Source organism: Chanodichthys erythropterus, chromosome 16 (assembly GCF_024489055.1).
Source record: "Chanodichthys erythropterus isolate Z2021 chromosome 16, ASM2448905v1, whole genome shotgun sequence".
In the NCBI taxonomy this organism is placed as follows: domain Eukaryota; kingdom Metazoa; phylum Chordata; class Actinopteri; order Cypriniformes; family Xenocyprididae; genus Chanodichthys; species Chanodichthys erythropterus.
This window is the reverse complement of record NC_090236.1, coordinates 37373918-37401244: the sequence shown is the minus strand read 5'-3', so window position 1 is coordinate 37401244 and position 27327 is coordinate 37373918. Positions and strand designations below refer to the sequence as shown.

Here is a 27327-nt window from a genome sequence, read left to right as displayed (position 1 = left end):
TAAAAAAACCTATTAAGCCTATACAGAAAATATATCTTATTGATGTAATATAAATAATATCTTATTGATGATGCATACAAGCACATAAACAGTATAAACGCATAGACATTTGTTTGCCTTATGTTAAAAAGGAATATGAAATAACTAGAAGCATTAAAATTATCTGACAAGAATACATGTTTATTGCCTGTTACTTCCTAAAACATCAAAAACAACTTTGATGTTCTCCCTCCGCCTCTTCCGGAAGCGCTCGTGGCGCGCTGACGTCGGTGAGGAAGGCGTTGCGGTCCGCGCGAGCTACAGAACGAGCGAAGGGAATCAAGATGGCGGACCTCGAAGACGTTACGCTGGACGGGAGGCCGCTCCATTCGCTCCGGGTGGCGGATTTGAAAGCGGCATTGGAAGAAAGAGGGCTTCCGAAAAGCGGACAGAAGAATGCTCTCATCAAGAGGCTCAAAGGGGTGAGTGGGAGATGCTGTTTTCTCGGCTCCGCAGAGTCCGAAGACCGTGATTCGGAGGCCGAGCGTCGGTGGTCTCTGGCTAGCTGCTAGCGAGCACTAGCTGGGGTGCTCATGCAGTTTGTAGTGTGTCATCATGCCCCCCCCCCCCCCCGCTGTTGCTTGTTTGTGTATATGTGTGTGACACGTAAAAGCGCCGTTTATTTTCTAAGCATGTGAGTTTTGGGATGGCCCAGACGCCGCGGAGTGTTCGGGGCGATGCGGTTGTGTTTACAAGTCTCTGGATGGCTGTGAACTGTGAGGTTTTTAAGTTGTCGGCGGGTTCGCGCTTTGTTAGTGCATAAGGTGTTGGGGGGTGGGGGTTATGAAACGGGGGCGCGCTTACCAAAAAGTCCTTTAAATGTTATTTTTTTTAAAAGAATAAACGCGTCTTACCTCTTGAATGTCATGTGCTTTTGCTGAAATAAACAGTGAGGTCGCATCGCAGTTGCTTTGCGTCGGTGGGAGGATTTGATTGATTGATGTGCCGCGCGCGCAGCAGCTGCTTTGAAGTTTGATCTGAAGTTGCTGTTACTGAACAGATGTAAACATATGTCACTTTCCTGTTTGGGCTCTTTATTATCTTCTTTCGTGCACTTGCTTTTTTGATGTATGATGAAATCAGGTTATTTAAATAAATCTATGGTGCATGATTCATTAATCAACACCAATAAACAACAAATGAATTATTTTTTTGCATTGATACTGCCTTTATTCTTAGGTCGCTCACTCTGATCCATGCAAACCTCAGATATTCATGATGAATAATAACTGCTTGTGTACAGTAGTGGGCATAAGTGATGTCTGTGATATCTTATACAAATATTATTAAAAATGGGCTAAATATTTTGTAAGCTTATTGTACAGTTGATTTATTTGTATTGCAATGACTCTTGTGTGGATATAATTTTTTGGCCAGGCTGTCAGAAATTATAAATGCATGCAAAAATAGAGAAGTAATAAAATAATAACAAATTTTTTAGTCAATATATGCTTTTTCACGTGAGCTTTTTTTTTATGCAGTTTTTTTGCATAGTAAAATAAATCTTGTAGCTGTAGTAGCCAAATAATTTTGACAGTGTTTTGTTCATATTTATATTTAAAAAAAATATAAATATAAAAATATATATATATATATATATATATATATATATATATATATATATATATATATATAACATATAAATATGAAAATTCTGTTATTTATTACTCACCCACATGTCGTTCCACACCCGTAAGACCTTCGTTAATCTTCGGAACACAGATTAAGATATTTTTGTTGAAATCCGATGGCTCTATGAGGCCACTATAGGAAGCAATGACATTTCCTCTCTCAAGATCCATTAATGTACTAAAAACTTATCTAAATCAGTTCATGTGAGTACAGTGGTTCGATATTAATATTATAAAGCGATGAGAATATTTTTGGTGTGCCAAAAAAACAAAATAACGACTTATTTAGTGATGGCCGATTTCAAAACACTGCTTCAGGAAGATTCGGAGTATAATGAATCAGCGTATCGAATCATGATTCGGATCGTGTGTCAAACAGCCAAACTGCTGAAATCACGTCACTTTGGCGCTCCGAACTGCTGATTCTGCACGCTGATTCATAACGCTCCAAAGCTTCCTGAAGTAGTGTTTGAAATCAGCCATCACTATATAAGTCATTATTTTGTTTGTTTGGTGCACCAAAAAAATTCTCGTCGCTTTATAATATTAATATTGAACCACTGTACTCACACAAACTGATTTAAATATGTTTTTAGTAACTTAATGGATCTTGAGAGAGGAAATGTCATTGCTCCCTATGGAGGCCTCATGGAGCCATCGGATTTCAACTAAAATATCTTAAATTGTGTTCAGAAGATTAACGAAGGTCTTACGGGTGTGAAACAGCATGAGGGTGAGTAATAAATTACAGAAGTTTAATTTTTGGGTGAACTAACGCTTTAAATTGAACTTGTATGGTTATTGAAAACAAATATCCCCTTTTGACATCACTATTGGCCACTTGTGTATGTGTCCATGAAGTTAAGAAATATAATCAGCACTGTTTACTTCTACTTGTGCAAAGTGTACTTAAGTATTTAGTATAGATAACTGAAGTGTGTTTGTCATTCTGCATGTGCAACAGGCTCTCATGTTGGAGAACCTTCAGAAAACCTCCACTCATCACATTGGCCTGCAGCCTAACTCCCGGGTGAGCTCAACTGAGATGTTTTACAGTCGAAATAAGCGTGTTACTGTTTGTTCTTGTGTGGATGACTTAACTGCGCTACAACAAGTGTACCATTTTGGATTTCCTGTGTGTTTGTTTAGATTGGGGAGGAAATGAGTCAGAACAGCTTCATTAAACAGTACCTGGCCAAACAGCAAGAGCTTCTCAGGCAGCGATTGGAGAGAGAGGCACGAGAGGCAGCTGAAACTGATGGTGAGCATCTGAAACCAAATAGCGCAAATAAAATTAACTTGTACCAGTGTGTGTGTGTGTGTGTGTTTTTTAAGCTGAATGTCTGTAACAAATGTTGTTAGGCAACACAGATGATGCATCCTTGCATAAATAGTGGTAAAGGTGAACTATAGAAGCACTAGTGACTCTAAAATGTACAAATACATTGAACATATGCTAACGCATAGTTTTTCTTAATGCACAATGTTTTTGTATTGCATAGGGATGTGGACATGCCAAATTGGTCTTGTTTTTTTTTTTTTTTTTTTTTTAAATTGTAGAACATGGTTATTATGCAAGATATTTTTTGTTGCATTTTGATTCAAGTAAAAAAATTATATGAAATTATGGGAAATTATGTATATAAATTCTGTATTGAAATCTTTGCACAGTAATCTTTTGTAATTTTATTTCTAATATGTTATTCTGAAATACATTTTAAATTATTAAAATATCTTGAAATACTAAAATTGTATTAAAACATTTCATTTAAAAAAATAATTGTACTGTTTAGACCTGAAATGGCTGTGAACCTGTCAATTATAATTGATTCAAGTTATTCATCATTTAGACTTCGTTATTTATTTATATTTAGGAACAGACCATGAAGACCACACAGAGGCCAATGACAGCATCTGTGCTGCCCCTAACCAGGTTAGAAATATTATCAATCCTTTGTTTCCACAGTGTTTGCTCAGGTTTGAATTCTTACGGAATAAATATTTTTTGTAGTCATGCATGGTAAGGAAAAATATTATTTCTTTAGACATTTGTTGCATTGTCCAGATTGTTAACTTGGGATCAAAAGAGACCTTTTTGGGCCTAAACTTACCTTCCACGTCCATCACATGTATTTCCACCAGGATGTTGCGCCCTCCTTAGTCGACCAACACAAAGGAGGTGCAGCAGTTGGGGTGACTGCCAGTGAGAATGATGAGCTCAGAGAAAAAGAATCACCCGGGCAGCCATCCCCCTCCACACCTGCCCAGCCTAGCGCAATAGCCTCTTTGTCGGTGCGGGTTGTTGGTGAAAGAGGTCCGACTTCAAGCCATGTACTGGCCGACAGTGATGATGACAGCGAAGGTGGGGATGACAATGATGGCGAAGAGGAAGAGTGGAACGCCAAAGCTCAACGGAGTCGTCGAGCACAGCCTCCAAAAAGCCAACCGGTGAGGGAAAGATCTGGTGGCTCGCAGCAGCAACAGCAGCAGCCGCCCCCCCAACACATACCTTTACTATCACAGCAGCTCAGACAGCCCACTCCTCCCCCATCTCCTCCTCCTGAACTCTCTTTCCCTCTCCCAGACACCCCTAAACAGAGCCCACCTAGTCCTGGAGAGCCCCCATCTAGGCAGCGCATATCTAGCTCTTCGAGCTCTGGTAGTTCCAGTAGTGACAGTCGTAGCAGTAGCCCTGAACCAGCAGGTGACTCCACAGAACGCAGACCAGGCCCGTTGACCTTACTGGCACGCAAAATGGAGTCTGAGGGAGCTTTCTCTGGTGCGGGAAAGCGTGATAGGGAGGGAATTGATGGACAGAGAAGCCACCAAGAGGGCGTTGTATCCGCAATTACCCATACAGCTAATGCAGCATCAGTTCTGTCATACCCTAGTTCAGTGATCTCCAACCAAGGTGTTAGTGTCCTTAGGACAGCTGTGACAGAGGAGAGTGATGGCACAAAGCAGGATGAGGGTAGTCATCTATTATGGGAGCAAGATAGCAAAAAGAAGGAAAGGCACAGAGAACAAGAGAGGCTGAAAGCCCTAGAGAAGGAGAGAAAGGAAAGGGAGAGGGTATTGGAAGAAGAGCGAGCACGCATTTTGGAACGGGAAAGACAGGAACGAGAAGAAGCTCTGAAACAGGAGAGGGAGAGGGCTTTACAGCGGGAAAGGGAGGAGAAAGAAAAGGCCTTGCAGCGGGAGAGAGAAGAGAGGGAGAGGTTAGAGAGAGAACGAGCATTAGAGCAAGAACGCCTCAAGAGAGAAGCTTTGGAACGAGAGAGGCAAGAAAAGGAGAGATTGGAGAAAGAGAGGCTGGAGAAAGAAAGGCAAGAACGAGAACAAGCCTTGGAGAGGGAGAGACAAGAACGAGCTCTAGAGAAGGAGAGATTGGAGAGAGAGCGCCTTGAGAAGGAACGACAAGAACGAGAACAAGCTCTGGAGAGGGAGAGATTGGAGAAAGAGCGGCTTGAGAAGGAAAGACAAGAACGAGAGCAAGCTCTAGAGAGGGAGAGATTGGAGAAAGAGCGGCTTGAGAAGGAAAGGCAAGAACGAGAGCAAGCTCTAGAGAGGGAGAGATTGGAGAAAGAGCGGCTTGAGAAGGAAAGGCAAGAAAGAGAGCAAGCTCTAGAGAAGGAGAGATTGGAGAAAGAGCGGCTTGAGAGGGAAAGACAAGAGCGAGAACAAGCTCTGGAGAGGGAGCGATTGGAGAAAGAGCGGCTTGAGAAGGAAAGGCAAGAACGAGAACAAGCTCTAGAGAGGGAGAGATTGGAGAAAGAGCGGCTTGAGAAGGAAAGGCAAGAACGAGAACAAGCTCTAGAGAGGGAGCGATTGGAGAAAGAGCGGCTTGAGAAGGAAAGAAAAGAACAGGAACAAGCTCTAGAGAGGGAGCGATTGGAGAAAGAGAGGCTTGAGAAGGAAAGAAAAGAACAGGAACAAGCTCTAGAGAGGGAGCGATTGGAGAAAGAGAGGCTTGAGAAGGAAAGGCAAGAACGAGAACAAGCTCTAGAGAGGGAGAGATTGGAGAAAGAGCGGCTTGAGAAGGAAAGGCAAGAACGAGAGCAAGCTTTGGAGAGAGAGAGACAAGAAAGAGAACAAGCCCTAGAGAAGGAGAGGAAGGAGAAAGAAAAGCAAGAACGAGAGCAAGCTTTGGAGAGAGAGAGACTGGAAAGAGAAGCTGCTTTGGAGAAAGAGAGACAAGAAATTGAGAGGGCCAAAGAACAGGAAAGGCTGGAGAGAGAGAGGGCTTTGGAAAAAGAAGCTGCTCTGGAACGCAAGAGGCAGGAGCGAGAAAGGCTTGAGAAGGAGAAAGCTTTGGAAGAAGAGCGTGAAAGAGAAGCGCAGAGAAAAGCAGAGGAAGAGCGAGCATTGGAAAAACAGAGAGAGAAGCAGGAGAGTGCTTTGAAAGAAGAGAAGCAGAGAGCCTTGAAGGAGAGCGAAAGGTTGTTGGAGCAAAAAAGAGTGCAGGAGGAGAAAGAAAAGGCTTTGAAACACGAAAAAGAAACGCATGAAAAAGAGGAGGAACGAGAGAAAGAAAGCCGTCTTCCTCCATGGAAGCGTGGTCGTGATATCGGTGGTTTCTCTTGTCCAGCTCCCCATCCTGTTTCTCTCGAGAGTCCATTGGAGAAGCCAGACGAAAGTGAGGCTGGGGAACCACAGAGTGCCGGCAAAGATGCTCGATCTTCAGAGTCTGTCCCACAACAGTCACCCACACTTGCAACACCACTATCCCCTCAATCTTCCTCTAAGAAGTCCCGCTTCCTTAGAGATGCTCCTCTGGCGGCTCCTCTCCCATGCTCTCCAACTTCTGTGCTGAAGAGGCCTCGTACTTTCTCAGACAGCCCGATGCCACAAGCCCCCTCAATTCCATTAGCATCTAAATCTGGGGAACCAGTGCATGAAGATGCTTTTCACGCCCCTCAAACATCAATCCTAGTTGCAGCACCTCATGAGCTTGAGAGCAAGACCCCTGAGTTGGCCGCCAAAAAACATGCACCACAAGAGGAAGAAAAGATTGAGACATCAAAGGACAGTGAGGCAAGCAGAGACACTAAACATGAGATGCTCAAAAACATTGAGAATGAGAAGAAAAGAGGAAGGGAAAGGGTAAAGAAGGAGGTGGAGAAAAAAGAAAGAAAATCATCATCCTCTAGCGATTCATCTTCATCTGACTCGGATTCTGGGTCTTCATCCTCCTCTCGCTCCTCCAGTTCATCATCATCATCATCATCATCGGAGGAGGAGAAAAGTCGTCCCACTTCAGGTGGTAGGAGGGTGAGTGGTTCAAATGTTCTTGCTCGCTCTCTCTTTAAACACTTTGGAGACATCCCTCATGAGTATTGTAATCATTAAGTGTCCAAATTCATCTAATTACATGCTTCTCAAATAGCTTCAGACAGCTATGCGGTACAATAAGTGGCAGAAGAACATTAGAGAGCTGGCATAGAGTTGCATGAACTTAAGATAGATTGCCTGAGCTATTAGGATTTTTTTATTTCATGACTCCATTTTTTTTTACCCTTGTCAGTTGTCTTTTGCTTTCCTCTGAATGTGTTAGCTTCTAATACAGAGTTACTGAGTCAATTGTTCTATTATCTCAAAGAAAACAATCGTCCACTTACAATGGAAGTCTATGAGGCCAAAATGGGGTGTGTTGCTCCATAGACTTGCAGTGTAAGCACATAACTGTCTGTATGTGGTGTTTTTTTATGCAAATTGCAAAGAAAATAGTTTATTGTTAATAATTCACTTAATTGGCTTAAATTGCATGCTATTATGCCTACATGCAACTCTCTTTTATGTGCCCACAAAAGCATTTCTTAAACATTTACTTTCCATCTTCCTCAGTCTAAAGAGGTCCAGAAAGATTCTTCATCTCGGCCCACAGAAAAAGTTGGTCAAACTGTGGCTGTGACTGAAAAGCCTCCTACATCCCAGCGCAAAAAACGAGTCTTCACAGAGCAGGAGGAGAAAGACGTGTGCAATGAGGATGTCATCAAAACCAAGGTCAGTAAGCAACCTAGTTTTTGGTAATATAACTTGGTTCTTACACCCTAAGTCTAGTAGCAGTAATTATCTTCTATTACTTTCTTAGATTGTCATCTGCTAGACTCAAGGCCCCAATATACTCATGGCAAAGCTCTTTTTCGTTCTTCGTTTAGGAGTAAAACGGAAGTTCAAAATACGTGAGAAGCGATGTACTGTTATCGAAAATCTGACTCCACCCACACTGCTGAGAGCTGTTTTAATGAATGTGTAAATGTGCTGCAAGCTTTCCTCTCCGTAACAAAATAAACACAACAAAAATGAGAAAACGGTAAGCATTTTTTATAGAAAGCATAAGAAAAGCATCTGATCATAACAACATGGTTATGTTAGCAGAAGCTCTACAAATTAGCACTCCAGTAAAATCATGTGACGTTTATTTATATGGCATTTTATTGCTTGAAAGCAAGTAGCTTTACAGTATCAAACATGAAAAACAGTGTCAGTGCATCATTTCATCAGAAGCACAACTTAATTTCTACTATAAAGCAGCTAACAGTGTTTGTTTTCACCCGCGGAGATCTTACCTTTATGGACTCAACAGATGAAATGAGTCAGAGAAGAGTTCAGTGTGAAAGAAGGTGGACCCTCAGCACACAGTCGCACACCTCTGATTATGTTATTGTAACGGACCAATGGTAGTACAAAGGTGTTTTTGCAGCTGGAACGAACTTCCGGCCATTTCAAACTCACAAAACGAACTTCATTTTGGCCTGATTTTGTTCACAATTACGTCACAGTTCGTTCTTCGATTTAGTTTGAAGTATATCAGGGCCTTCAGTCTACTCTAAGAAACTGGCCATAAACATTTTTATAAACTGTACTTTTTCTGTACACTTTAGAAACCCTGCCTTGATCTCCACGATGAGAAGATGGAAACAAGGAGAAAGGATGATATTGAGGAAGATGACACTAACAAAGACACTACCAGGTCTGTTTGTTTTCTACTTTGATTATACTTGTGCACCAGAAATGAGGGATTGAATGGACACATTACTTAGCAACTAAAAAGGGATAAACATCCAAACAGAGATGAAATATGGTTATTATGAGATGGGTTCAGATGAAAGCATGTTATTTTACAGTTGTAAGGTCTTCTTGTACAGTGTGAAGTTGGTGAAAAGTTTTGGCTGCTCAAGTACCTGTAAATACAAAATTTTATCCTGTCATGTGAAATTAAGTAATTGTCATGTACTGCCAATTGGATCAAGTTACGCCAGCAATATGCAGCAACCAATTATTTAAAGACAGGACATTGTTGAAGCATCAAAGAGCCAGTGTTTATGCTATGCTACAAATATCTTAGTTGCACATTAAACTTTGATAGGATAAAGTATTTTAAAATTTCATGCATCTTTAAATCACCCAAATAGCTGTGTGAGGTAATGCATAATGAGAAAGCAGATGGGGAATTATAATTGTTGTCATTGCATGGCTGTTTTCCCCACTTCACATTAGAGCTGCTTAATTTTAGATCACAAATCTCTCATGTTTCTGAATAGACAACTAAACAGAATAACATTATTTACTACAGGTTCTGACAAAATGTTTATTGCTGTAGTTAATTAATATTTAACTCATTTGAATTTTTTTTTTTTTTTAAATTGTTGAATTATTTATGAATTATTTAATGACTTGATGAATCAGTGTTTTGAATGAATCTCTTGAATGAATGATTCAGTGTCAAATTTAAGTCACTTGTCGCCACTTACTGGTGTAACTATGTAATTGATACAATCTTTACTTGAAGCTCAAGTTACTTTCAAAAGGTGATTTATTCTAATTTCATCACTACCTTAGACATCAGTGTTAATATCCGAAATATAAACTTTTATCACAGTACTTCTGTGATCATTTGAAATATTGTAAAACAGAAATAATGATACTGTGTGGTTGAAAAGACTGTTTGTGAAGCCGTTTCATGCCTTTACATGAGAAATGCTCTCTCTGGGTCAGCGGCAGCGCCAACGCAGATCTGAATGTGATCGTACTTGTCAAAGGTTTAATAGTCGGGCGAATCGAAATAAGATCGCTTCGGTGTTTGTCTGAATCAAGATTGCAATCTGTTTTAACGATTAATCTCACAGCTGTACTTCATTAAATGCATCACCTTTGTAGTATGTAACTGAATTTTACCCATGAGAATTTCATTTTTTTATGGACGAATAAAGTAACCACATACAACGTATAAAACCAACCAGCAAACCCTTAATTTATCTTAAGTTGATCCACGTGAAAAGAATACTATAGTAATTTATAGTAAATACTATTTACTATAGTAAATTGTAGTATACCGTATATATTATAGTATTTACAACACTTTATTGAATGCTACAGCATACTGTAGTATGAACTATAGATAAACTGTAATAAATACTGTAGTATACTTTAGTCTTTACTACAGTAAACTAGTGTATATTGTAGTATAATATACCCTATAGTTGTATAAAAAGTAAGTACAGTATTGGGTAAAGTAATTTGTTTATATTACTATAGTTGATATATTACAAAATCAACTATAGAATTACCACAACAAACTTATTACGTACTTTACTATAAATTACTATATTATTATTTTTTATGTGGGGAATGTTTTGTATTTTGCGACAAAACTGAAGATTTAATCAAATCAAATAAATATGCGAATCGTTATTGAACCACTTGAATCGTTGTTGATTCACCTCAAACGATTTGGACTTTCCAAGACAATACAATAAATCGCCACAGTTTAAAGGGTTAGTTTGCCCAAAAATGAAAATATTGTTTTCTGTGTAAATAATGTCATTGATTACTCACCCTCATGTCGTTCCACACCCGTATCTTCAGAACACAAATTAAGATATTTTTGATTTAATCCGATACCTCTTTCAAGATCCATAAAGGTACTAAAAACATATTTAAATCAGTTCATGTGAGTACAGTGGTTCAAAATTAATATTATAAAGCGACGAGAATACTGTTTGTGCGCCAAAAACAAAATAGCGACTTTTTAACAATATCTCAAGATGGCCGATTTCAAAACACTGCGAAGCTTTACGAATCGAATTAGTGGTTCGGACTCAGAGCGCCAAAGTCACGTGATTTCAGCAGTTCGGCGGTTTGATACGTGATCCGGATCACAGATTCGATTCAAAAGATTCATAATGTTTCGAAGCAGTGTTTTGAAATCGGCCATCACTAGATATTGTTTAAAAAAAATTGTTTTGTTTTGGCGCACAAAAAATATTCTCGTCGCTTTATAAAATTAAGGTAGAACCACTGAACTCACATGAACTGATTTAAATGTGTTTTTAGTACCTTTATGGATCTTGAGAGAGGAAATATCATTGTTCCCTATGCAGGCCTCACTGAGCCATCGGATTTAATCAAAGATATCTTAGGTCTTACGGGTGTGGAACGACCTAATTAATGACATTATTTTCATTTTTGGGTGAACTAACCCTTTAAAGATGCTCTGTTTACTATTGTTCTACTAATGTAGTTAAGATAGACGCATCGCTAGCTTATTTAATCCTACCCAAACTGGCATTATGTAATTGTAAGAGCGCGTTATTGAAGTATGTGTAGATTACTGACAGGCAATCAGTGCGGCTGCCTCTCGGCCGGTGATAATGGGGTCCTGCTGCAGTGAGTCTCGCGCACCTCCCTTTCTCTCATCCAAACATGGCTGTACTGCGCGTTTGACCAATAACACGGGGCTCAAGGTGGCCCGATAGCGTTGGGCGAGCGGTTTTCAATGAATTCACGAAGTCCCGTCCGTTTGTAGTCATTAGAGAGGCGCTGATAGGTGCGTGATCTCACTGCTCACCGGGGAGGAAAGAGACGATGCTCAGCGCTACTCTCGTGCACTCGCACCCCACAATGCGGCGCAGCGCTGTTTGTCGTATTCATCTTTATGTGCTTGTGTGTTAGTATCAGGGCGAACTTTATTTGGATCGACTAGTATTTTGTTGGCCGTTCGAGCGATCTAAAAGGGAATGAGAGTAAAACAGCGACGCCTCGCCACGCGTGCCTCTAAACTCCGTGGGAAGAGCGCTGCGTTTAGTCGACATGTAGCCTGGAGCTTTAATTTGGAGGTCAATGTGAAACTATTCGCAAGGATATAGATACAGCCCATAATTCCTAATGCTTTCTTTCTGGAGCTCTTATTTTGTTGTAAAAGCAGGCCTGTGATTGTAGAGGTGATTGATCAATCTCTGTTTTGGATGTAGTGGATATTGTTGGCATATTTGTTTCTCCCCCATCTGGAATTTATCATGAATCTAGCAGATTAGTAGCAAAAGTGTCACTTAAAGTGATAGTTCACCCAAAAATTATCATCATTTATTCACTCTAATGCTGTTTCAATGTGCATGACATTTTTCTTGCGTGAAACACAAGATGAGATGTTAGGCAGAATATTAACCTCAGTCACCATGCACTTGCATTGAATTTTTTTACATACAATGAAAGTGAATGGTGACTGAGACTGTTTAACATCTCCTTTTGTGTTGAGGGTGAGTAATTTTTTTTTTATTCCTATAAAAGTGTTATATAAAATATAATATATATAATATAAAAGTGTCACATTAATTACTCACCCTTATGTCATTTCACATCCTTCATTATCGGAACACAAATTAAGATCTTTTTGATGAAATCTGAGAGATTTCAAATCTTGATAATCTCCATAGAGATCCAGTGCAACTACCACTCCAAGGTCCAGAAAGGTAGGAAACGGACATCGTTAAAGTACTCCATGTGACTCCAGTGGCTTAAACTCAATTTTATGAGTGCTTTGCTTGTGCAAAAAACACATAAATTACCACTTTATTTACAAAATAATATCCAAAGCATGTTTGGACAATGTCAGCTCTCGCGTGAACACAAAGTGCATGCGTCACGATGCTCTCGTGAACACTCGTGCATGTGCATTGAGTTTATGTGCGTGTCTGAACACAACATGCGTTGTGATTAGGGTTGCATAATTGCGGGAATTTTCAAGGCTGCAAAACTTAAACTGCAAAATTGCAGGTTAGCCTATAACAGGGTACTTAAATGTAGTTGAAAAAAAAACATCTTGCAGCATAATTTTGGTTAAAACAACCATATTTAATGCAATTTCAGTTGAATTTTTACCCTGACATTCACACAGCACACTATATACTGCAGGGCTATTGAAGACACACCCCCTGCATGCACTCTGCTTTGCCCTAGTCCATAACATGCACATTTGATCAAAAATACAGAAAAAACAGTAATATTGTGAAATATAACTACAATTCAAAATAATGGTTTTCTATTAACAATCATTAAAATATAATTTATTTCTGTGATGCAAAGCTGAATTTACAGCATCATTACTCCAGTCTTGTGTCACATGATCCCTCAAAAGTTATTCTAATATGATACTTTGATACTCAGTTATTAATGTTGGAAACATTTGTGCTGCTTTAATATTTATTATAAGCTGTGATCCTTTTTTTTTCAGGATTCTTTGAATAAAAATGTAAAGAACAGCATTTATTTAAAATAGAAATCTTTTGTAACAATATACACTACCAGTCAAAATGTTGGGGTCAGTATTTTTTATTTTTATTTTTTATTTTTTTGGAAAGAAATTAATACTTTTATTCAGCAAGGATGTGTGAAATTGATTGATTGGAATATTTCCAAAATTCCCCCAGTTAAGTTCCCATGGAAAGTTTCAGGAAATTTACCGGAAACGTTCCGCCCCTTTGCAACCCTAGTTGTGATGCTCTCGTTAACAGATCAATATTTTTGTAAATTCAAGTAAAGTGGTGAATTATGTTTTTAAGTTTGTTTTGCGCAAACAAATCACTCATGTTGTTTCATAAAATTGAGTTTAAGCCACCGGAGTACTTTAATGATTTTTTTTCTTACCTTTTCTTTCTTTCCTTGGAGTGGTAGTTGCGTTGGCTCTCTATGGAGAGACAGAAAGCTCTCAGATTTTATCAAAAATATCTTAATTTGTGTTCCGAGGATGAATGAAGGTCTTACTGGTAGCCCTGTCGTGATAGTCGATATTTCGCCTTATCGTACGATATATGAACATGACCTCGATAATTTTTGGTGACGCGATATATTGCCCATTATGTTTACACAAAAATAAATGTCACAGACATTTTGCCGATCATGCAGCCTCTGTCATCTCGTCTGCTCTCAGAGGCTGACATCGACAAGCGGAAAATGCCGATTCAAGTCGTTATAGTGTTTTCCTGACAACTACAGACATTTGGGAAGAATAGTGAATCCACTCAGTTTCCGCAATTCACTGGTACAAATATAAAATGACAATGTGAAATGGTGCACGCTCACAGCTAGTTTCACACAGGACGCGGCAGTCGCGAATGTCTAATTCGTTTTCATAGGGAACACGTTTTTGCATTCCACTGCACCGTTTTTCCATGGAAACATGTTCGTTTGACTGTTGCACTCGCGTCTTTAGCAGCGTCTCGTGCATGACGCGGCGCTCAAGTAAAAATACGTTTTTCAAACACACCTCTAGAAAAACAGATACCTCAACAGGCCAATCTGACTGCTAAATCTGTTCATATGGACATCTGACAATAGCGTGCACCCTTAACTGAGAAAATAAGGTCAGGGAAAAACCTGTAGATGGAAAATCTCCATATAAGTGGCTTTTGAAAGTTTTTTTTCTACTTGGGTTCATTTATTATTTCAACAATATTATTGTTTTTACGCTTCAATTCCAGTAGCCTAAATATAGTCTAAATATTCTTAAGAGTTCAATTCATTGTCATTTGAAGGTGTGTTGGCTTACTTGCATTATTAAGCTGTCTATATATATATATATATTCATATTCAGTGGCGTAAAATATTGTAATAACAATAATATTGCATATTGCAATTATTTCTGGGGCAATATATCGCACATCAAAAAGTAGTTATCGTGACAGGTCTACTTACAGGTGTGGAACGACACGAGGGTGAGTAATTAATGACTGAACTTTAATTTTTGGGTTAAATTCCAAAAACAATTTTACTGTCGGGGCTGTTTACTGTGGCTGTTGTGAATTTTTATGACTTATAATTGTTTTGTTCTCTTTGCTCCTGTCTGTCTCAGTAGTGAGGTGAAGGAGGCTGTCATGGCGGAGCCTGAGAAGGTTCCAGAGAGCAGTGAGGAGGTAAGAGCGCAGAGGAGTGCTGGGCTGACCCAACTCTACCATTCGCCAGATATCCTCCACATAAAGAGGCAAACAACATTTTATAAAGGGCTGCCACCCTTCCCCCTTAATCAGTGCAAATTAATCATTATTACAGGTATATGCAGGCATTACTAAGCCCTTGTATGCATTTCAAATCTGGTTGTCACAAGCTAATCTAGCAGCTCTATGTTTTGTTTGCCCTCTTTGTGGTCACAGATGATGTTTTGTGAACCTTTGCTGAAGCTGTCATAGACAGAAGCAGCAGGGGGCACTCTGTCACTTTGGCTGATGTTTAAAACCCCCTTGATTGCTTTGTTATAAAGGTGCTCATGCCTCTTCCATTGCCCTTATTGGTACCTGCATACAACTACTTCTACTACAGCACCTGTTCCACTGTCTCCAAGTGCCATGGCTTTACCTGATAAGCCTTGAGTCTGCAACACACCTGTCAAAAATGGCCACATTTCCAGAATGGCGTTGGCTGGGAGCATCTGTTGATTGGACTGATAATGAAAGGCTGTGCAATGTGGGTTTGACGTATCGCTGAGTGTCAGTTTGGCTCAAGATGGTGGAAAAGAGATTGTCAGAAACCATATATAAATGGACTCTTTGAGGACTTGTTTTAATGGAGACGTGTTCCAGTTGCTTGCTATATCATGGGACTAGTTTTCTCTTTCTACCCAAGGAAACTCTTTGGACTCTTATCATTGCACTGCAGCCAAAACATTTGGATTTTACTGCTTTTTCATTTTCGTCTGGACTACCACAATCAAACTTAACTGTTAGTTTGAAAATGGACTCTGCTTTGTGGCTGCTTGACTAAAACCCGGTTCATTCAGCCTGAACAGACAGAAACCATGTGCCGTTATGGGCAGCTTCGCAAATAAATCGGACGATAGATTGAAGTGCCTGAAAGATTTGAAAGACTCCACCCACGTTCCAGTTTCATGCCAATACATTGGACTTGATAAAAGACACTCAGAGCCTTGCAAACTCTGCCCACATTGTTCTACATAAGAGCTCTTCTGCCATCCAGCTCTCAGATCTCTGCCCAAACTTCCCAGCCTTCTTTCATTGGACTGTTGTTGCCTAGATACAGTACATACAGACGTGCGATTGGGCCAATCCCAACCCAGTGAAGAACATGTGTCAATGGTACCGGGAAATAAGTAGTCATTCTCCATTTTCTACTTTAAACGTTTTGCTTAGACAATGCAAATATTTGCCCATACTTCCTGGTAACCCTAAAATGGAGCTATTGACTACAGGATAGATGTATGTTTATATGTAAGGCCACTGCAGAGCTAATGTAAAGCAGTCCTTTATTTTAATTCCCCACTAGACTAACTGCCGAAAATGATTTTTAAACCCAAGGGGTGATTGATAACTGCAGCATGGCTTTAAAAAGAAAGTATTTTGGTGTAGGAGAGGACAAGACCGCATCTTCAGAGCAGAAATAGACCTTTTGAAATTGACAGAAGACCTCTAACCACATAAAGAACCTGTGACTGAAGAGGCGGTCTTTCCTAACGACAAATAGAGAAACTGAACGACAAATAGAGTGAGCCATCAACAAGTAATTGAGATTTTGGTCTCTATTCGTCGTTCAGTCTTATTACCTCCCTTGTACATACACACGTTTTCCCCCATTGTGTTTTTTTTCTCCCATATATTCGATCTATCTCACCTTTTCTCCTGGCTTGGGTGTGTTTGTTCTCTTTCAGAGCACCACGCCAAAGACCTTCTCGGCCCGAAAGATCTCTCTCGGCAGTGAGTATATCCACAGGTTTTCCCTTGAGTGATTAATTTGGAGAGATCTTTCATTGTATTCACTGTTGAAAAGTTTGTGGTTGGTAAGACAAACAAAAGTCTTATGCTCACCAGGGTTGCATTTATTTAATCAAAAATACAGTACAAACAGTAATGTTGTCAAATTAATACAACTTAAAAACTTTCTATTTTAATAATTTTTAAATGTTTATTCCTGAGGTGGCCAAGCTGAATTTTAGCAGCCATTACTTTAGTGTTCATCATTTTAATATGCTGATTTGGTGCTCAAAAATATTTCTTATAAATGTTGATAACAGTTTGAGCTGCTTAAAGGGATAGTTCACCCTAAAATGAAAATTTGCAAGTGCTGTTGTGACTTTTTCTTTAGTAGAACAGTAGAGAAGATTTTAAGCTGAAACCGTGATCCCCTGTTATTCTTATAATGCAAGTCAATGGCTACATTTATAAGGTGTCAGATTACTTATACACTTATAAGGTCCTGAGTAGGGCTGTCGCGGTAACCACAATATCGTAATGCCATGCTATTTACGAGCCAACCGCAGAGGACTGCAAATACCGCAGCAACAGAAATGTTTGCATGTTTTTTATTTTTCGAAAGGTATGTCCTTCTCATCTTACACTTCATGCATGTGTACTAAATATTAAATAAGTTAATAATGATAGCATAATGTGTACCATGGTAATTTGTACTTGTGTGCAATTACCTGCATCTGTCCTTCAGGCCGAGACTGGTCATTTACTGGTCAGCTGAGCCTTATAAAGTGGCGCTCACAATTAAAATGATTTCAACAGCTTGTTTCATTACATCGCTCTCTAAATGAATGAGGGTTTTTGAACGTGCATTTGAATGAATGGTTTAAAGACTCAAAGACAGTCCCTTGCCGCCACCTTGTGGCGCAACAATGTAACTGCACTGACTGACAGCCTGTCTGCAATGCGCAGAGATGAGTAACGTTAGTTCTGCTTATACTCGTGAAATATCAGCAGAAAGTCTCTCGTTTAGTTAGATTTGAGGATTGGAACCATAGACTGTAAAAAAAGATGGACGACGCGATGTCGCTTCCTTCCATTGTAATGAACTGAAGCCAAAACGGATGCAGATGTGCGCTGACACATTACACAAAAACGTCCAAAAAAAAAAAAAGTTTGGAGCCAGGGCATGCGCAGAAGGTATCGTCAGTGGAGCCGGAGGCGGAGTCGCGGTATCAAACTTCCGCCCAGACGACTGCGTCATCATTGATGTATTTTAAATAGGCTATATAAATTATACGTAATTTAAAATTCTACCTATAAAATAATAGGCTATTCTGTTTCTAGAGCAATTATATTTTTGAAACGGCAAATTCAGTAGATGAACTCAATATAATATGCCTCTAGAAACAACTATAAAATGTCAGCAATGGTCCTGCCATTTTAAATAAAAGGTTAAACTAACCTTACAGGAGATCGATTGCTGTAGACAGTGCTCTATAATTAATTAGAGTAGGCTATCATTAGTTTCATCCTGCTAATTATTATTTTATACCCATAAAAATAATTATAACTGCCGGATAACGATCACCTGCTTTTTTTTCCATCATGGCTAACATTAGGCGTGTTATCTTAACAAATAACGTTTACTAATTAGCTTATGAAGTCCACATTTAACGTTACCGAGAAAAGCTCAGATATCCGTCAGATCCTGTAGGTCAGTTAGTACAGTTTACTGCTGAACAGCTCATTTTGTCGGTGTGAAATAACACAGAAATTAAAAATTAATAGTTAATTATCTTCAATCTCCCCTCAAATCTCCGACAGTCCTCAGAGAAGCTGTCAATCAACTGTGAATCACGATGACACGCCCCGTTTCTATTGCACCAAATTGCTAGCTAAAATCAAATTTATCACAAAAACGAACAATTGAATATAAATCGGCGTGATGACAACTACCTTAAATGACCAAAACCATCTTTCGGGAAATTTTATTTGAAGCATAATTTATTTTTATGTTTTAACTTAAGTCTCATTCGTCTGCATTGAGAGGGTGGGGTTTATGACCTGTAGTTTCCTGTCGTATAATGATGTATGTGCGGGAGCTCACATGTAGGGAAACTGTGAAAAGCATAGACGTTGGACGTAGTGTCCGTAGTGCCAGCCATTGCCATCTTGACCGTGTGTGACAGCAGCGGCAGTCCACCTGTCACTCAAGTGGCCACTCCCTTAATTATGCAGAACTTTAAGGCTTAATATAATTTAAACGGACGAGTTATAAAAAAAATTCACCCCCCTCATTTGACCTTGTTGTCATGAAGGGTAAAAATAGCTGTATACACCAAAATCACTTCTTGTACCTAGCTGTAAACATGTTTTTTTTTTCTGCTGTAAAGTTGGACTTTTTAACATGAGGGGGTCTATGGGATTGATCCCTTTTGGAGCCTGTCTTTAGTGGCCAGTCGTTGAATTCGTCTTCCATGTTGGACCTGAAGGTTGCCGCTTCCCGATTGAGATTGCGCAAACAAATGTAGTTTTAATTTTTTATATAGTTGAGGCATCTAGGAGTGTTCACGGCAGTCTGGAGCGCGAGCTTCCTGTCGCATTATGACGTTTGCGCGGGAGGAAACTAACACGTTTGTTTACAACAGAGAGGGATTACGCTCATGTTGAATTGTTCATCTAAACTGCACTCGTGCTTTTCTGGATGCTGCAATCTATGTTAAAAAATTAAGATTACATTTGCTTGCATTAAAGAATGTTGAAAAGAACAGCATTTTTTTGAAAGTAGAAAACTTTTATGACATTATAAATCTTTTAGTCTTTTCGTTCTTGAGCAATTTAATGCATCCCTGAAAATAAGTATTCATTTCTTTCAAAAAATTTCACTGACCCCAAACTCTTGAACATTCAATGTTGATATGTTCAAAATCAAAAAAGATGGCCATATGCTATCTGTCCTCAGGCAGCAAACCGTCTCCTGGGGTGGTGAGTTCGGAAGGGGAAGCGGAGACCGCAAGCGGTGCTAGCGCTGGCAGGAAGAGAAGATGGGGCTCCAGTACAGCCGTCACTGCCAAGAAACCCTCCATCAGTATCACCACAGACTCTTTGAAGGTCAGAGAAATATGAAATAAAAATGAGTTAAAAAGATGTTTTAATGCTGAAAAAATGCCCCTCCCAAAAATCTATTCCTGTCTTGCTTCATCTGATGAACAGTGCCATAATGCAATCCTTACTCCTTCCAGTCTTTAATACCAGACATCAAGCCTAGTTTGGGGCAGGAGGCTGTGTTAGACCTGCATCCAGAGGAGATGCATCTCTCTGGGGAAGAGGAAGGAGGAGAAAGGGGCGACCAAGAGCTGAAAATTAGACGAACTGTAACACAGGTACATGTCGTTATTCTGATGTGAATAAATATTTGCTTATGCGTTTTGGTAAACATCCATGGTTTCTCCACTAAAACAGGTTGTGCCCTCTGACACACAAGAGAATGGACAGAAAGAATCCAAAAGAAGTGAGCAAGAGGATGAGGAAGAAAGAAGTGAAGGGCGGGACAGACTTAGCCAGGAGGAGAAAATGGAAGGCTCCATACAGGTTTCCATGGAGACGGAGCCATCGCCCCCTTGGCGAGACGTAGATGTGAAGCCAGGTGAGAATTACAGAAGCAACAGATATATGGGTGAACTGATCGATCGGGCACTGATTGTTATTGGTCGATAATCGTTTTATATTATTTGATCAATGGACTCTTTAAAGGCCGATCAGATGACGCAAAACTGGTGAGAATTTTTCTATGTGCTGCAAAAATTGCTTCTCTACATTCTGAAAAAAATGTCTGAAAAAGACAAATTTGAGCTAAAACTGCATTAAGCCGTGAAAGAGATGCTGTTTTCCAAGCGGCTTTCTGTGTGCGCGCTCTGAGACGGAGTGGAACACGGACAAACGGTTAATAAGAAATATGTCAATGCAAAATTTTGATTATCTTAAGTGAACTAGGACTGGAATCACGCAGAATTGCGCTGTTTATGGTCATCCCCAGTAATGGCGGTTCTGACTCTTGGGCATACTGAAAATCAGCCGTTATTACAAAAATGTCAAGCCTGATCTGAAGTGTGGGAATTTTTTAAACGGAGACCAGATAAAATGGTGCTCTCTAAAACTGAAACGGCAAACCACAGCAGCACGTCGTCTATGCGGGGCTCTCCTACTCAAAACGATGAGACGGCAGCACAAGTATTTGGACTATTATAGTAAAGTTTGACACAACACTAGAATATGGTCGTCATATAGTCTCATATTTTGTGTTTAATACAGCTGCGTTCATACAGCATTGTTTTTTACTAGCTGCAATCAGTGCGAGGCACAGCTCAAACGTACTCTCTGCAACCGGTTACAAAGCATTTAAAGCTGCTGTTGATTATTTAAAATATCTAATGGATGAACTCGCCTCAATAGGTTGTTTGCACATGACGTCACAGCAGCAGCGCAAATGAGTCTGGAGGGCAGGGGGTGATGTTTCTATATAGGAATCCTATCAAAAAATCAAAAGTTTTGCGTCGTTTATGGTTGCTCAAATCGACAAAATCGAGATCCCAGAAGGTGTTTATATCGTTTATAACTTATACAGTTTTTTTATAACTTACACAGTTTTTTTAACTTTAAAAGTTGTTGCCTTTTATAGCGTTTTGCATCTGCTGATAGTTAAATGGATATGGATACCTGCTTACCTTTTTGACTTGGTTAAATATTCACATTCTTCATGCTATCGTTTGCACGGAGGAGAAGATATTTTATCCTATTTAATTATAATTTGGTATTTTCACTTCAGTTTTGTAGTATTCTGTTCACAATGTTGATCTGGTTACCATGAGAACAGTGTCACGCGCTGCCGCTTCAGCCATCGTATGGTAGAAAATGCCCAAATAAAATAAATGTTTAACAAGCTGACAAAAGTCGATCCATTTATTTGTTGGAAGTGTGTAAATGTAACTAGTTTTAATGTTGTTTTTGTAAATATTCACTTTCCCATATGACCACGGAGGAGAATCGGAGGGTCACGTTCAGGACGCAGACACACTGTATTTTTGTATTTATTTCAACAAATGACAACCAAAATCAAACCCATAGAAGCTCGTGAACAGTTCTGAAGTGGCTGTGTGCAAGTTATAATCATTCACAAGCCGATGTCATACTCTAAAACATGTTAATAATTACACAAAAACCAAATACAAAACTCAGCAAAGTATGTGATTGTTTTGAGTGAAAGGCAGTGGGTTTATTTATGACATTATTACATTTGCTAGTCGTCTTCCCTCACCTTCTCAACCAAGGCAAAAATTGTATTACGGTCCTTTTTTTTTTTTTTCCACGAACGACATATTCTCGATATTCTATTACAATTCTCGATTCAGCATAAATTACCTACACTGGCGGCATTTTTCACAATAACGACAGAAAATCAAAATACTGCTCTAACTTCACTAGCAGAAAGGCAACGCGATATAAACAAACCCAGACTAGAACTGAACGCGGCGTGACGGCAGCTTCACATCCTCTATATCTGCCTCCTCGATGGCAGGAAGTCTTTTAATTCAGCAGAAAAGTCGCTCCTCTTCATAACATAAGGATCGCGTCCAACATATGTTGTGATTTTCTGTTTATACCTTTCTAAACCAGCAAAGAAAGGACTTTTCCCCATCTCTTCCATTCTAATTTTCACTGCTTGCCCTCCACCGGAATTTCGCGTGTCACCAGAACCACGTGATTGTAAACAACCTATTGGACTCATTTATTTACACACTGTCTAAATGGTCTCATTTTGCTTCCTGTCGGTGCAATCAAATTTGTTAGCAGTCACGCTGACGCAACCGCCACAACGTTGCCCAATGGCAAATGTAATGAAAGCGGAAAGAGACTGCGCTACTCATTTGTGCTTCATGGACCATTTACCAGTTTGGACCAATGTCAGTGCAGCACGAGCCGCAAGCTACTTTACTACACAGCGCTGGGAGATCTAGTAAAGAAAGCATTTGAATTTGCCACAGAATTAATAACATTAATACGTTAATGAGAAGCATTCAAATTCAGCACAGAGTTCTCCATTATTAACCATAGATATAAGATCAAACAGCGCTGACATGGAAACCAGGAGAAACATTGTGCCATGAATGAACAAGTTATAGAGGGCTTTCAGTCCACAAATTAACATTTGCCATGGATTTAATGTAGTAACACTAACTGTAACCATGGAATTTTGGCAGGAAGAGTAAAATGCTTTCAAGTACTTCAAACATCTTTTCCCAGCACTTCAAAACTCTAATATTAAAATATTATTTTTAATGTGATGACCAAAACATTATTTGTTCATCCTTCATAGATTACCCCCATTTATAAAACTAAGTTTCAACATGTAGGAAAACTCACTTATTTAAAAAATACAAAAAAAACATTAAATTCTCATTGTAACCAGTAGGTGGCTGCCATTTACACTCCCAAATTACATTTTCACTCATTTTGTTTTTGAATTATTTAGACATTATGAATAATAATGCTGCCCTCAAATGTTAACCTGAAGACTTGCAACCTTAAAATAAAACTGTGCAGTGTAATTTCCGTAAGTTAAGTCTGTTTATTGTTTATTGTGCTCCTAAAATGTTAGTCTGGAGCCCTGCATGGTAAAACTTCACTTCGCCATGTTTGATACTGTCGCTATGGTTAGTTGTGACTTCATCTGTTTGATCATAGAGCTGAACGAACATATTCAAGCGGCTACTCTAATCTCCTGAAACAACAAAACATTTTAGGATTCAAACTTGAAAGCAATTACTGCTGTAAGTCCCAAAAAGTGACTTGAGTTTTGGATAGAAAAGTCTGGCATCTTGAACAATCTCTCTCCCTTTTTTCCTGTTTTGTTTCCTGCTTAAAGTCGCTCCCAGTGACACGCTGATTCGGCGTTCGATTAGTCAGCAGAAGTCAGGAGTGAGTATCACCATTGATGACCCGGTCCGCACAGCCAAACAACCCTCTCCTCCTCGTGGCAAGCTGTCGAACATTGTCCATGTCTGCAACCTGGTATGTATAAATGTGCACCGTCGATGTTTTAATAAGCTAAAGATGCTACATGCAGAGAGTTGTCCCAGGTTTAGTGACCTAAGACTTGTTTTGTGATGTTTCTAAGGTGAGGCCGTTTACCTTGGGGCAGCTGAAGGAGCTGTTGAACCGCACAGGGACTTTAGTGGAGGAAGGTTTTTGGATCGACAAGATTAAATCTCACTGTTATGTCACAGTAAGTCTCTTTCCTGCATCCCTCTGGATTTTTTTGTGATTTTTTTTTCTTCATACCCGCTTACCCATTCATCATCTTTGCTTTCCCTCAGTACTCAAATACAGAAGAGGCGATGGCCACTCGCACAGCATTACATGGGGTTAAATGGCCCCAGAGTAACCCTAAGTTCCTCAGTGTTGACTTCTGCACGCAAGAGGAGGTAAAGGTCTTACTTCATCTGCAGAATTTAATATCCGTTTTTTTCTGTCTATGAAAACTAATTCCCTTTCATTCCCATCAGGTGGACTTCCACAGGGGTTTGGGTCCAGCAGGAGAAAAGCCACCAGAAGAGCCCCGTGGGGCGGCAGCCGCTGGACCTGGCCGTCCGGTACCCCCGCCTCTCCTGCCTGAGCGTGACCAGTGGGCAGAACGAGAGAGGGAAATGGAAAGGAGGGAGAGATCGCGTGCGGAAAGGGAATGGGACAGAGATAAGGTGAGAGACTTCAGCAAACCTGGAGAGGAGCGGGAAGCTGGCGCCAGAAGATCACGTTCACGAGAACGCGAGAGGCGGCGCAAGGAAAGGGGGAAGAGCAAAGAGAGGAAAACCGATAAGAAGGGTGAGATTATAGTATTGCATTATAGTAACTTATTATTATTTATATATTTGTTTTATTATTTGCCAGTTTATATTTAAATTATAAATATGCATTATATAAATTGTAGTCTATTATTATTATTATTATTATTATTTGTAAATTTGGATACATGTACATTTTATATTATTTATCTTTCATATACAATACTGTGGAAAAGTCTTAGGCACGTCATTATTTTCACCCCCAAAAAATGGTTTTAAGCCAGTTATTTATATCTTTTGCTGTAGTGTGTCAGTAGGAAATATCAGTTCACAATTCCAAACATTATTTTTTCCATTAATTGTAATTATCCAGTCATTTTTGTATGCACAAGGAGTCTGACAACAGCTGGTGCTCCACACTGAGATCTGGGGCCGTAATCACAAAACATCTTAAGGCTAAAAGTAGCTCCTAAATTGCCGATTTAGGAGAAACTCTTAAAAATAATGGGCGTGTTAGTCATAATTTTAGGAGTCCTAATTTTTTGCTCTAAGAGTATTTCACAAAGCGCTAAAACTAGCTCCTAAGTCTGTGAAACGTTAAGAGTAGTCAAGAGGACTCCTAAAAATCACGGAGACCAAATCACAAACAGTCCTAATCCCATCCAAAGACACTGAACATCATTGAGGGAATAGCGATAGAGCCTTATAGCGACGATGAGGCGCCAAAAATAAATCTTTAACAAATAAATAATATATATTTATTTATAAATAATATATATTTATTCTTTAACTAGCTTAAAATCATTTTTGGGGGGTGAAAATACTGACGTGCCTAAGACTTTTGCACAGTACTGTATATATTTACATCTTAAATAAAATGTATATATTAGGGCTGCACGATTAAGGAAAATTAAATCGAATGCGATTTGGCAAAGGCTGCATTTTTTATTTTTTTTGCTTTTGCTTTTGCTTTTTAAATGCACGGCGTGTCGGTGAATTGCTGCTAAATGCAGCAGTAAATGCTGCTCCATCTGAAATCTAGAGGGCGCTCTCACACAGAAACTCCAAATATGTTCCAGAAAAAATAATGCACATCGTTCCAGGAAATCCCTATGGGCATCATACTATTGCTATAGCTGAATAAACAGAAGTTTGAAATGCTTTGATTGATTAAACATGACTAATAAACACAAATATATATATATATGGTTTATCTGAGTTCTTCAAGCCTTCTCGGATATTTTCATGATTATAAAGTATATAATGCAATGTTAATCGACATAGACAATCACTGTATACAATACTATGAAATATGTTGTGTGCCTTATTCTTCGTAAGAAGCCACATAATTTCACAGAAGGATGTTTTCAAACACTCATATGATTTTTATGAAGTGAGTTTGGAGGCAAAGCATGTTATTAAATGTTGTCTTTTGTCGGACAAGAGGTTCATAAATGCTTATGTTTGGAAAGATGTTTGACGCATTGCTTTTTCAAATGCATGTTATAAGTGACTCAAACTCGCAGTGATTTCAGATGGAGCAGCATTTACACAGAGCCGTGCTTCACTGACGAGCTGCGCATTAAAATAAATCGCTAAAATATAAATGTCTTATTTTTTTTACATTTTTTTTTAGAAAAGGGACCTGAGGAGCCACCCGCTAAACTGCTGGATGACCTCTTCCGCAAAACCAAAGCTGCTCCATGCATATACTGGCTCCCCCTCACAGAGGAGCAGGTACATTACTTTACACATTTTAGTTGCTTATAAAGTGGTATTTGCTAAGGAAAAAAAAAATAATTTTAGAATATAATGCCAGCGATACTCATTACCCAACATGCTTTGCATTGCAGGCAGCACAGAGGGTAGCGGCTCGTGCCGAGCGCATGAGGGAAAGAGAGAAGAGGTGGAAGGAGATGGAAGAGGAGGATAAGAAACGTGAGGAGGAGCACCGGGAGAGGATGAAGACCAGCGGGGCCGCCGGAGGGGATGGTGAGCGAGACCGTGACAGAGAACGAGACCGAGACAGAGGTCGAGAGAGGGAGCGAGAGGGGGATAAGCGGAAGGAGGGATATCGCAGGCCTGGTGCAAACAGTGCAAGCGGGAGCAGGAGGTCACGAAGCCGCAGCAGCCCTCCACCCAGAGATCGACGACGCTAAGGGAAGTCTGGAACTGTTGAGTTTGTAACCCCCGTTCCTGTATGTGCTGTAACAGCTCTATGCCTACCTTCCTGAGGACCAACTCAGACTTCATTCAAACACACACATGCACACACACTCTGCGTAAAGAGACACGGGTGCGCACACACACTCACACACACACATTGGGACCACGGTGGTGCTGTGTCTCCATGTAGACTCGTCTCAGTGTCTCTTGACTGGGCTTTAAGACTCCTGGTGTTCATTTTCCTTCCTCAGTGTTAATGGACTTCTGGTATAAGTGGGTCGGACTGCAAGGCATTCTCCAGGTTTGGTGACGTCCTCTTTCTCTTTCCGTGTAGCGTCAACACCGATCTGTGTGAAGCTGCGTTCAGAAAGAGATGCTCTGAAAGCCTTTAGTGTCAATTAAGTCCTGATCACTACTTTACGTTTTCCTTTTCTGTTTCCCTCACATTCCTTGTATCATTTTTTTCCCCACCCATTGTCTGCCTTTTACAACCCCTATGTTTTTAGCCAAGCTGCCATGGAGAATGGGATGCATATTTAACCTTTTCACATTTGGTTTTTAAATTTTTTTTTTTTATTATTATTGTTTTAGCATAAAAGCTTAATTTTGTTTTCTTTTAATTTTATTGTTTACTCCTGTAAGTGCTGAATGTACAAATAATAAAAAGGTTACATCTAA

The 27327-nt window shown here is 39.6% G+C and overlaps 1 protein-coding gene across 2 annotated transcripts; it reads left to right on the top strand.

The window, feature by feature from the left end:
* The first annotated feature begins 257 nt into the window (after nucleotides 1-257).
* acin1a (apoptotic chromatin condensation inducer 1a) lies at nucleotides 258-27327 on the top strand. 2 transcript variants are annotated; one of them, XM_067363986.1, is made up of 18 exons: nucleotides 258-461; nucleotides 2635-2700; nucleotides 2820-2931; nucleotides 3545-3603; nucleotides 3813-6941; nucleotides 7515-7673; nucleotides 8555-8643; nucleotides 14803-14860; nucleotides 16606-16651; nucleotides 19608-19756; nucleotides 19888-20028; nucleotides 20108-20291; nucleotides 23568-23713; nucleotides 23820-23927; nucleotides 24019-24126; nucleotides 24208-24523; nucleotides 26120-26220; nucleotides 26337-27327. In XM_067363986.1, exons 1-18 carry the CDS (start codon nucleotides 324-326, stop codon nucleotides 26640-26642), a joined length of 5415 nt encoding a protein of 1804 aa, XP_067220087.1. In that variant the 5' UTR covers nucleotides 258-323; the 3' UTR covers nucleotides 26643-27327. The 2 variants fall into 2 exon arrangements, with proteins under 2 accessions (XP_067220087.1, XP_067220088.1); XM_067363987.1 differs by having other exon boundaries at nucleotides 280-461; nucleotides 14800-14860.